Here is an 11291-nt window from a genome sequence, read left to right on the forward strand (position 1 = left end):
ACGGGAGTTTAGGGGGCAGGTAATTATTGCTACAACTCGCCCCAATTCTTTACAGGACTTGGCAGGTCAGTTAAAGGTCTGAGGTTGCTTGTCTCACCATCGGCCCTTGATACCCAGGGGTTGCTGGTTCGAGCAGCTCTTGATCGGTGTCTGATGCTGGTGCATCGACTCAGTGGAAGAATGCAGTCAACTCTATGCATGCCACCTCTCAGGACAGGAATGAACACAGCTAATCCATTTCAGACTGCCACACAAAGGGACTCCCTTGTTGCACAACAACACCTTTGATGCTGGGACCACAATTTTGCAGAGTAGTTTTGTTGCACGAGCTGAGATCCCCAAAGTTCCAGGCCTCCACTTAGAACGGTGACATCTGGAGCACATTAGCCCAAAGTCGGACCAGGACTCGGAGCTGATGTCGCCTGGATGTTCCCTCCACGCCAAGGGTCACAGCTCCTTCGCAGGACTGGTGGAGATCTTCCACAGGACAGTGCTCTACCAGCGCAGCAGTAGTTTTTGCCAAGCTTTCTTCCAACCAGTCCACATTATCCTTGCAAGTCTTGTAGCTGGGCAGGAGTCCTGGCTCCTTTGGTTTCTTCCAGGTACGAGCAGTAGCTCCCACATCTAATGACAGATCTGCACCCACACACCCCTGCAGTGGTCCAGTCAGGACCAATGGTGGCAAAACTCAGGCCTACCACTCAGACACACTGGCACCAGTTTGTGGATTGGGACCACGGTCCCAGCCCACTTCCTGGCAGCAAACTCGTATAGCCATCCAGTAGCCCGCCAAAAGCCTTTACTTTCCCGGGCACTGGATCCATAAGATTTTCCTGGCTTCACAGCACAGGAGGAAGGCTAAGACAAGATGGCCAAAGGACAAGCCAAACTTCATGGCAGGGCCATATTTGACCACTATTCAGTTGGTAGTCAAACACAGTAATGCTAAAATGAAATGCACCAAAAAATGCTGCCACCAGCTTGTCAATTTAGCATACCTAGAGTAACCAAAAAGTCTAGAGCATAACAAAAAATGAACCCTATTGTACTGCATTGTAAGATGCTAAGTTAGTAACTTATCACTTGTGGTGAAAGCATTAAAGTAGACTCCATGTTTCCCAGTCTTCACTGTACTTTAAAAAGGTTGGATACAAAAATAAAGCAACGTTTGTGGGTCCATAGAAATGGAAGGGAATGGTGCAGTAAAGGGGAATCTTTCCTAGCACTGCAAAACGGAGTTGTGAAATAGCCTCAGGATTTTTACCTGTGGTCTTGTCTTGGAGGTCGTAGTTGTGCTCACATGTGCTGAGCTTAACTAATCCTATGGATTTCAGACCAAATGTAGGCAAATAACCAAGTTTGCATGAGTGAGCACAGATGTGCATGCTTCAAACTGTGATCAATCAAACCAAAAGAGGGTAACAGTTTTAATTTGCGTTCATTAGCGGCAATAGTGCTTTCTTCGTGCCAACACGTGTTTTGTCCATTGAGGTATTTTTCAAGGCAATAACGTAAGATAAATGTCTGATTTAACAAACCATTGAATCGGATTAATTACAACATTATAATAGACCTGCATATAGGGCCGTACTGGGCATTATGGGCCCTGAAGACCTTTACTGAGGTATGAGGGACCCTATGGCCTAAGCTGCAGGTCTATTTCGCTATTGGAACACCCTCACTGTTGAAAGTTGAATAAATTACTTGTTTAATTGAAGTACAAAAATTGCAAGTGGAATCGGGTGTTGTATGCCTGCTCCTGTTTTATAATTCAGGTGTACTTTTCCCCACTGCTCAAATGTAAGGCTGTAATTACTCTACACAAACGTGCAGAGTTACTATACATTTGTTAGCTGTATCTGCATATACATTCAATAAACCAGTGATTCACATACATTTGTGTCTTCCAGTTACATTTCCATTTCCATGCTCTACTACACGTTCAGAGGTGCGTGCAAAATGCATTTTCCTTTTGTTGGCAAACACACAGCTTTCCGCACATTACAGTGCTCCTCATGTCTGCCCATTTTTCACTTATCCTAAGCCTTTCATATCTAATACCGTGTTGCCTTCGCTTTCATTTCCTTATGGGCGGCCCTACGTGTGCACGGTCTTGCAACGTGCATTTCGGAACGTAGTCAATCATTCCAGTGGTAAGACTGGGTGCCTCTGTGGTTGCCAGATCAATGTTAAAATATTGGCATCACAATTGAAAGTTTATTCTGCGCAATTTCTTTGGTTTTGTGAATAATGTATATTCACCAGTTTCCATAGTTGGTCTTTAATTCGTCAATTTTCGTGAATATTGCATCGAATAATTATCGTTAATGGTAATAGGGTTCCAGTAGATGTTACATGTGCATATTAGCCTTGCATTCATGTAGCCTTTTTTCCTCTTGCCTTTACTGTTTAGTCGGATGTGTTTTCCAGTATGGTTATTTGTGTAAAATGATTCTAAATCAATTAATTTGATCACATGGAGATTAACTCCTGATTTAATCCGATGAGGTGACCTTTTCTCGAGTTGTTTGCCGGGTACATGTGTACCATGAATCAATCACATGTAGGGTGCTCACTAATCCATGTTTCTTGTATACATATTATGTCTCCCAATTTCTATATGAAATTTTTGCCTTCGAATAGATCTAGTCACATTAGTCCTAAGAACAATTTCCATGGGGCTTCTTGGATCCTGTCTTCAAGTTGTGCTTTGTTATTTAGGGAATTGTTTTTCGCTACTTCCTTTATTTAGTGATTAGTTATATTTTAAATCCAAGTTTAAGATCTCCTTTGCTGTTTCTATTATGGCAATTTCAGTTTTTTGAGACTGTAAATGTACTGCTACATGATTGGTTCGATGTTAATAAAGAAATTCTGTTTTGATCGAATGTAAATTGGGAATCACGTGTAGTAGCCGTAGTACATGTGTTCTATTCAGGACGATGTTGCCATGTCTCTTCCATATAGACTTGATGATCAGTAAGTCGTGTCCTACTTCTCCAGCATGAATTCACATGCTCATGAATATTCCCAGTCGGTCTGGGAATCCTCGGTAAAGAGGGAGAGATCAGGTTCAGTTTCACTTCTGAACTGTGTATTGGATGGTTTGGGTCCTGCTTTTTTGATTTGGTTCCATTTTTGGTTCAGATTCTATACAGATTGTTAGTTCAGTATCTGAGATGTCATCACCAGTAGTGTCATTGTGTCCCTGGGCATCAACCTTGTCAACTAGTGAACAATCCTTATTGACAATGTACTTGCATTAACACAACATCTTCTTCCTCTTCATTTGTGTAAATTGATAGATTCATCAAAATGTCTTGCTGTTTGAGATATTCGTCTCTTAGGGCGGTTCTTGAATCTTCTATTCTTGGTTTCCTGGACTTCTGGGAGTTATTCTGTTCGCTTTTCGTTTTTTCTTCTGTAATTGTTCCATTGATTGCTGAGGCATCTTTGGTTCTTTAAAAAAAGGTACAGGACCCTTGCATGCTATTTATTGGTCTTTTGATTCGTTTTTTTTTCTTTCAGCCCAGGTATTACTTTTCATGTTGGGCCCCCTTTTGCAGACCTTCAAATATGGAGAAAGTTGGTGGTTTTAATTCAAAGCAAGGGGACAAACACAATTGATCTCTTCCTTATTGTCTTGACTAAGGATTTCATGTTCGATTTGTGATCTTGTTTTGTTCTCTTGGTGGTTAGTGTTTCTTTGATTGCTTTTTAGATGTTCATATTTATTGGGGCAGCTGTCATGATGATCCCATCAGTTCTGGCAGTATCGGAGCCTAGCTTGCCTTTGGGTAGAGCTCTGCTGTCTCTCCTGTCTTCGGGGTATAAAGGCCTCGAAGTTGATTGTTTTGTGTGGATTAGAGCGAGAAGTGTTGCTTGATATTTCATTGCATCTAGGTGGTTTTCTAATTTTAGGAATGGTGCAAGTGCGTGAGTAGATGCAGCCATTGGCGAATTCTGGAGATCTAGCATTGTCGTTGGAATAGGTTGTGTTTGTCTTTTTCAGTTGCAATCTTACTTATTCGTGGTCTTGGGGTTGTCCTGTTTGCTTTTTTTTGCTTGTGCCTTTTCATTTGGTCTTGTCCGTTTTTTTTTTTTTTTTAATTTTATTGAGGTGTCAGCCTTTGTGAGGTGGATTCTGTTTTTGTCAAATTGTAATTTGGTGTTCATTGGATGCCTGTTTTAATTGAATTTGGTAGAATATTTGGTTTCTCTTTTCGTGATTTGACATGAGATTCTGTCTGAGTCTCGCCTTTCTCCTAATCTCGCGTTGCAATGAGGTCAAAGTTTTCAATGGGTTTCAGCTTTGTTGGCCATTTATGAAATGGTTGTATATTTCTTGTGTAAGTAAACTCGGCTTTGCGCCCTTACTTTTAACTCTCGGTTTTCTTGAGAATCAGTTTCAAGTTAGTTGGCGTAAGCGTTTTTTCAATTGGATATATTGAGGTCTCATTCAGGCATTTGTTTTTTTCATCATGAGTGGTAGTATTGATGTGTTTAGTAGTGCTTCAGTTTTCCTGATTATTTTTTTTTTTTCTGATGGCACGTCTTGTAACCTGTTGCAATGAGGCAGCCCTGTTATCTGTGTTTACTTTCTGTTTCAGAAATTAGTTTTATGGTGGTTGTATTGTGGATAGGGGCTCTTTCAGCTTTCCTCCACTGCAGGGGTTCAAGGACAGGCAACACCCTCAGTCAAACTAGTGCTTGCTCGGTACAGAGCTCGAGGGCAGATGCCCAGTTGCTCTCTTGTGGGGTCACTGACGCTGGGGCTCAAAGGCCAGTGGTGCCCAGTCACCCCAGCGTTTTCATGCAACATTTGGTGTTAGATTGATATTGGCTTACAAATGTTGAATTGCTTCCAACGCTGGGGCTCAAAAGCAGACGTAGCTCTCACAGTGCTTGGACACGTCAGCATGCAGTTGCTACGTCGTGTTGTGTATTCGCTATCCAACACGGCTATAGGTGTAGTGGAGCTCTTGCTCATTTGCCTGAATGTGACTATATTTGGTCAGCCGTGCATGTTCTATTAGTATTTTTGCACGGGCTCCTCAGTTGCACTACAAGTCGTAGGTATTGGAAATCAACGGGCGGACGGGGATGATCAAGTGCTGTTTGGGTTCAGTTGTTGCTCGGTAATTCCCCCATGTGAAGTCACTATTCGACTTGATCACTATTGCACAGTTCGGAGGCCGAAAAGGGTAGTGGGGAGGTTGTTACTGGTTTATACAGTTTTATCCCTGTATCTTACCCATCATCCAGGGAGAGTTCTTTAGTTCCGACCAGGGTCAGAGCAGGGCAATATCTCCACTACTGCCTCTGCCAAACGCTCTGCTTGTGATAAGTCTTTGTGTAGCAGGCTCCTCCAGTAAACTGACTCCTTTCGGTAGCACAGCCGGTAGTCCAAACACACTGCACTGGACAGCGCAGCTTTATGTGCAAAGGAGTGTTTGGCAAAGTGTAAGCTTGGTGACTGGTTACTGCCCACTACACACATGGCTATACAACTTTTGCATTAAGACACCTGGATCAGAATAGCCATGCAGTTCAACAGCTATAAACCAGTACATGGATATCAAATCTTTCCTCAATGCATTATCTTCATTTCATGTTCTTTGAGTCCGAGTGATGCATACCAATTAAACAAATGGCCTTTGTTCCCCAACTGGTGATCTTGCCAATGCACTGCTAGTGGCAATTTGTTAGCCTTTATTTTCTGTTTGTATTCCTCCATGGCATGAAGAAGGGGTTGCTGAATGGGCAAATATGCATAGACTGCATGATCCACATTTGTGGAAATGTTTAAGCTTAAGCCAGTTACTCATGGTCATTATGTCAATCATGCCTAAGGAAAGGGGGACGTAGTTGGTTCTGGAGTGTGGGTGCCCATGTAAAAGTTAGCTTGCGTTTGGTCTCCATATATTTTTGAAGATCCTCATCTAATGATCACATACCTGTTTTTGGAGCATCCCTTGAATTACTGTCTTGGGAGGATTTGAATAAAATAGCTTAAGTTATTAGTCTTGGTCTATGCATGTTATAAGCGGACTTGTAAAGCACATAATGGCACGGAGGATTAATAAACTGCAGTGACCTCGGTAACCTGTTACTGGAGGTGTTGCTTTATATAAGTTAATGGGGACTAGCCCAACTAAGGCACTGATTCCTGCATGGCGCATGTGGCTGGTTATTGGCTGACTGCTGCAATGTGGTCTGTAATCCCTACCATATCTGGTACTGGACCTTCCGTGGTGGTAGTAGCTAGAACATGTGATCTTGTAGTGTTGAGTACACCTAGGCTCTAGTCTGACCTATATAGTATGCAGGAGTAGGATTTGTGAAGCTTCGGACCATGAGGGCTCATGTTGTGCAAATGTTTTTAATTCCCTGAATTGCTGGGTCCAGTTGATGATATACAGGAAGAATGGTCCAGGTAGGCGAGTACAGGACCTAGCTGAACTATCAAATTGCTGAACAATTCTTTTCTGAAAGTGTAGCAAGCTCTTTTTATAGCTAGTTTGTTTGCAATTCCAGCTTCTGGTGGCTGTTCATTCTGTGGCAGGCAAAATCTGTAGGATATGACATTGATTTTTGAGATAAATGGCCTAAACAGGCCCATGATATTAATCGTTGGAAGGCATTTGGAGCTAGGATCCAGGTGCAATTTAGTACTGCAGGTGCAATATAACTGGCACATTTATAATGCACTGAAACTTAAGGGATTCTAAAGACTGACCTGCCCACTGAAGAAATGGTGAATGGTCAAACTACTGGAGACTACCTCTAATTTTCCAACTTGAAGCGTGGAACACTTAATACAAATTCTGTTGGTAGAGGATGCAGATCAAATATGGAACGTTAATTGCTCATTTTCTTTCTAGGTCAACAAAGTACCTATGGAAAAGCAACAAGGGGGGCTGCTACCAATCACCAAAATACGTACCAGCCGTATTAAAACTACATAGCAGTATTTTTAACCAGGTGGGTACAAGAGTGCAACCATTACCAGTTTTAACTAAACTTCATTTAAAGATCAATAGACAAATGCAAATAAGTAAAAACATGATTCTTGTTTAGCTTCATTATTGACCTTCTTTTGTTTAAATTTCACTATTCATTTTTTTAACCAACTGTTTTGCTTAAAGTATGTCTATAGATCTTTAACTTGGTAAATAAAATCAATTTTTTTAGACTACATCAGAAAACGTTAAGGGGCTTTTCTGTTCACTTTGTGTGCCAGGTGGTCTAGAGGAATAAATAAACTTTTTAGAACTATTAACAGGTAAAGTACTGAAATGGGTACAACTAAAGGAAAACAAGAATGTTGTCTTCTAACTCTGACATTATACCTTGTTTGTACCCGCCAGCGGGAACTTCATTGCAGGCCGTGTGTCACCCTGACCACGTCTATCTCTGGGGGTCGCACGTTGCTGGCTGAGCGCAAGGCATACACCAGAAAACGCTGTCCTGTGGTATGGTCTCTTCCAACTTCATGTACCAGCGTAAAGATTAAACTGGAAAACTTCAGACTTTGGCTTCTTTTTTAAAATCGTTCTGGATTGATTTAACTTTTTTAATAAACTGTTTTTTACAGGAGTAAAGATACATAAGTGCCGTTTTTACAGCGTAATCATTTTGCTGTTCCGTTTAGTTTTTTCAATCTTGGAGCCTCCATTTTTTAAGTGTGTAGGATTTAATGCTTGCATTTGTTTTTATAGCCAATGTCCTCTGTCCACAAACCAACATGGTAAATTGAGGTTTAAAGATCCTATGCACACTTTGCTTGTTAGTCCCAAACAGTACATTTCCAAAATGTCTAACCTGGTGGCCATCAGCGAACTGGTTTGGTTTTAATTATCAAGTGGCTTAATGTTTACACCTAAACACGCAAAGTAAAGGTGATGTATGCACTCCATTCCTTGGTCATCCTCATTTGAAAATATTTCTAGCAGCTACAAGAATTTCTCAAGTTCGTCAACTCAAATTGCCTGTTATGTTTACGTACCCCACAACTTGTGCAACCTTTAACTTGTGTGCTGTTTGTTCCCATAGCTCATTACTGTCTTGCAAAATCAATGCTAATGATATCGTAAAACTAATTTACAAACTTAAAGTGCATATGATCTTTAAAAGTTTGTAAAATGTGATTTCTTAAAACTGATTCTTGTGTGAGCACATCTAATCTGCCTCTTTGTTTCAGGTGGGGTCCTCAGATGAGTTTTGAAGAATCAGCCTTGCAGTGGAGGGTGATGCTCGTGTGACTACGAACAACCATTTTGTAAATGCTTCGAGGAAGAAGAGTCTTTGTACATATCGTCTTGACTAGGTTTTTCTGTGGTTTTTACTTTTGCCATCTGTGACATTGTGGATTTCTGTTATGTAAACTTTGTGTATTGCTCCTGAAATTAATGCAGAATTGTGATTGTCTGTGTGCCCGTGTCCTAAAGGTTTGTAATAAAACAAATTGTTTTTAACTGCTTGTGTGCCAGTTGTCCATCCTGAAAACTGGTTTCAGATTACTGCGTGCCAAACATCTGCGATTACTGTCACATTTCTCTATGAACATGGTGTAGAAAGAACACTTAACAGATGCTGAGCATATGATTGGTCATAAATCCAGGTTGGTGAGATTTTTGTTGTAATTTCTAGCAAAACATGGTTAACACTAAGTGATTCTGGTGCCACTGTAGTAGCAGTTGCCAGGGAAGTCTCCCCTTCACGAAGTGGAGATGAGGCTTGCAGGTAAGTAGTAGGTCCCAATAGAGGGTTGGACTGCTAGGCAGTACTTACTTTTTGTAGCCCCTTCCCACTATCTGATATATACTTCATGGTAAATTAATTTTTGATTAAAAAAATCACACGTAAAGCAATGCATTTTTAGGACCAAATATTCCATCCACACAATGGGGTGATCAGATGTTGCAGGGGAAGGAGGCACATGATTCAGTGGTGGCAAGGTGAGCGGTGGAGAGAAGCAAGTGGGGGGCAGGTGGTGAGTCAATGGCTAGTTTTGAAGGTGTTTTTATGCTAGGCCCTCTGGCTAGCTGTACACAATTATACACCTCCTTGAACACCTTGATCTTAAGAAGGCAGCTGTACCCCAATCAGCCTAGCTGCACATGAACAAGCTTCACTGCCGCCAGAATGCAGCTACCAAAATTAACCTTGCTGCACACCTTCTACTGATCTGACACTCACTGCACCACACCAGCATTAGAATGCAGCTACACACCACTTAACTTGCTGCACACATACTGAGTGCACCCAAGCACTATTTTACTACACTGACCTGGATGACTGTCCCCGGGGGTGTTCAACCCGCAACGCTTTGCAGATCATACCTATGGTAAAAGGTGCTATACAAATGGCTAATAACATAAACCGATTGTTAGGCAGAAACTTGTGGAGTTCCCTTAGAGACCACTGCAAAAGGTTTAAGACTACAGGTGGTAGCAGTAAACCTAATTGGTAGCAGTCTGTACCACCCTGATTTACCTGGTAGCTGTGGCTGAGCAGTCAGACTTCTCTCAAGAAGAGTTAGGCAGTATATAGAGTATACACATTAGGTACAAAGACAGTAGCACAAGCAAACACTGATCAGAGCTTTGGTATAAAAGTATATAATTATTTATTTAAAAACACACTTGTAAAAATACAATGGCACTAATGTCAAGCAAGTTCAAACAGTCACTAGAAATATATACACCTCCCTAATTTGACAAGTCTGGGTTAGGCAAAACAGAGTTGAGCGCGTAACCATAGATGGCACTCCAATAATGATTTTAAAAAGGAGAGAAGGCAGAAATAGTATAACACACAATACCAACACTTTTAAAGAACCACAGCAAGTCAAAGGCAGGGTCTACTGTAGAGCAAAAAGTTCATAGGCCAGGCCCACTCTTGGAGAGAGCAAGGCGGAATGTGCCCAAGATCACACAGTTAAAGTACACTTTAAAAGTCTTTGCAGATAGTTCAAAAAGGAGTTTGATCAGTTCAGAGAAAGTTAGTTAACGGGTCCAAGGTCACCCCAGGATAGAGAGTCAAGGATTTATGGGACACCTTGAACAGTCTGTTGCAAGGGAGACCAGGCGGGACACAGTACCTGAAATGGTGAACGCTCCAGCGGAGGCAGTTGTTCCTGGCAGCGGGTGCAAGTCGGTGCTTCGTCCAGGGGAAGAGAAGATCTCAACGTGGAGGAAAGCCGGAGGTTGTTGCACTGCCAGGCAAGAAACCAGCCGTGGTGTTTCCCGGTTAAAAAGTACTACCCTTTTATTCATGGTAGTGGTGAAGCGTGGCTATCCAGCCGCCGGGGGGCTTGGCACGGGCGATTTCGACCACGAGACGATCCAGGAAGGTGAAAAAGAGCGAACTGGTTAACCCCACCAGCTCAAAGGAAGATCTTCTGTCGTTGGGAAGTGGTGAGTTCAGTTCAGCAGGGCTCCACCGGTGGTGTCGTTGCAGGTCGGCTCAGCTTCTCCCTCTTCGGATTCTTTAGGTCCTGTGGCGACTTCTGAAGTTCCAGTCCCCAGAGCCCTGATTTTATGCAGAAAACCCCATTCACAGTCCTAGCTGTCACTCAAACATGCTAGTGGTGAGCTGGGCGGTTCACCACTGGGCCAATCACACAAGTGCGACTTAAGTTGCTGAGGCATCTCAGTCCAGGGTGCCTATTCCCCCCCCTCCCCCCCCCCCACACGTCCTGTAGACCCAGACAGTGGCACCACTTTTGGAGGCTTCTGTGCAGAAGCCCGCCAAAAGTGGAACAAAGGGCTTGGGTTGGAGTTACAGAGGCTAACGCAAACGCCATTTTAAAACTGAGTCCTGGCAAAAAGACCCAACCGGGGAATAAATATTAAATAAATAACACGGCGGTATCTTTAAAATTGCACCAAAAAAGTGGTGCATTTAAAATGAATGGGAAAATCCCATAGGAAATACGTGGAATATTTCGTGTGGTAATCACTGCCACCAGCCAGAAACTCGACAAGGGGGGGGGGGGACTGGACAGTGCCCCCTTGGGAAACGGACCCAGCGGCAATCTAATTACCCCTACCAGTACTTCATCAATATGATGGTTTGTACTGGTTCTGTTCACAATTTGAGACTAGTAAAGCCAATGGTGACTTTACATGACCTGGGAGACGGTATTCAGTCCCACGGTATGGAGTCTCTTTTTGGGGTTCACTATGACACCCCTGTGTTACTGCACTGAGGGTGCTGTGTAACATACCAAAACACATGACGAACCCCTATGGAGTAAGATCCCATAGCACATAAAACACATTACA

General features: G+C 42.5%; 1 protein-coding gene across 2 annotated transcripts in view; it reads left to right on the forward strand.

Annotated features, from left to right (window-relative positions):
• Window positions 1–8477, forward strand: part of HNRNPDL (heterogeneous nuclear ribonucleoprotein D like) — a 38267-nt gene extending 29790 nt beyond the window's left edge. Inside the window, exons 7-9 of one of the 2 annotated variants that reach the window (XR_011280393.1) lie at window positions 6885–6984; window positions 7371–7475; window positions 8204–8477. Coding sequence is in view for 1 of the 2 variants with exons in the window: in XM_069626150.1 (XP_069482251.1) it covers window positions 6885–6958 (74 nt within the window). In the remaining variant the exon portion in view is untranslated. The remainder of the gene's footprint in view (window positions 1–6884; window positions 6985–7370; window positions 7476–8203) is intronic. The other variant, XM_069626150.1, reaches the window with a different exon arrangement.
• Window positions 8478–11291: the final 2814 nt, after the last annotated feature.

Source organism: Ambystoma mexicanum, chromosome 6p (assembly GCF_040938575.1).
Source record: "Ambystoma mexicanum isolate Mex_15411 chromosome 6p, UKY_AmexF1_1, whole genome shotgun sequence".
Classification (NCBI taxonomy): domain Eukaryota; kingdom Metazoa; phylum Chordata; class Amphibia; order Caudata; family Ambystomatidae; genus Ambystoma; species Ambystoma mexicanum.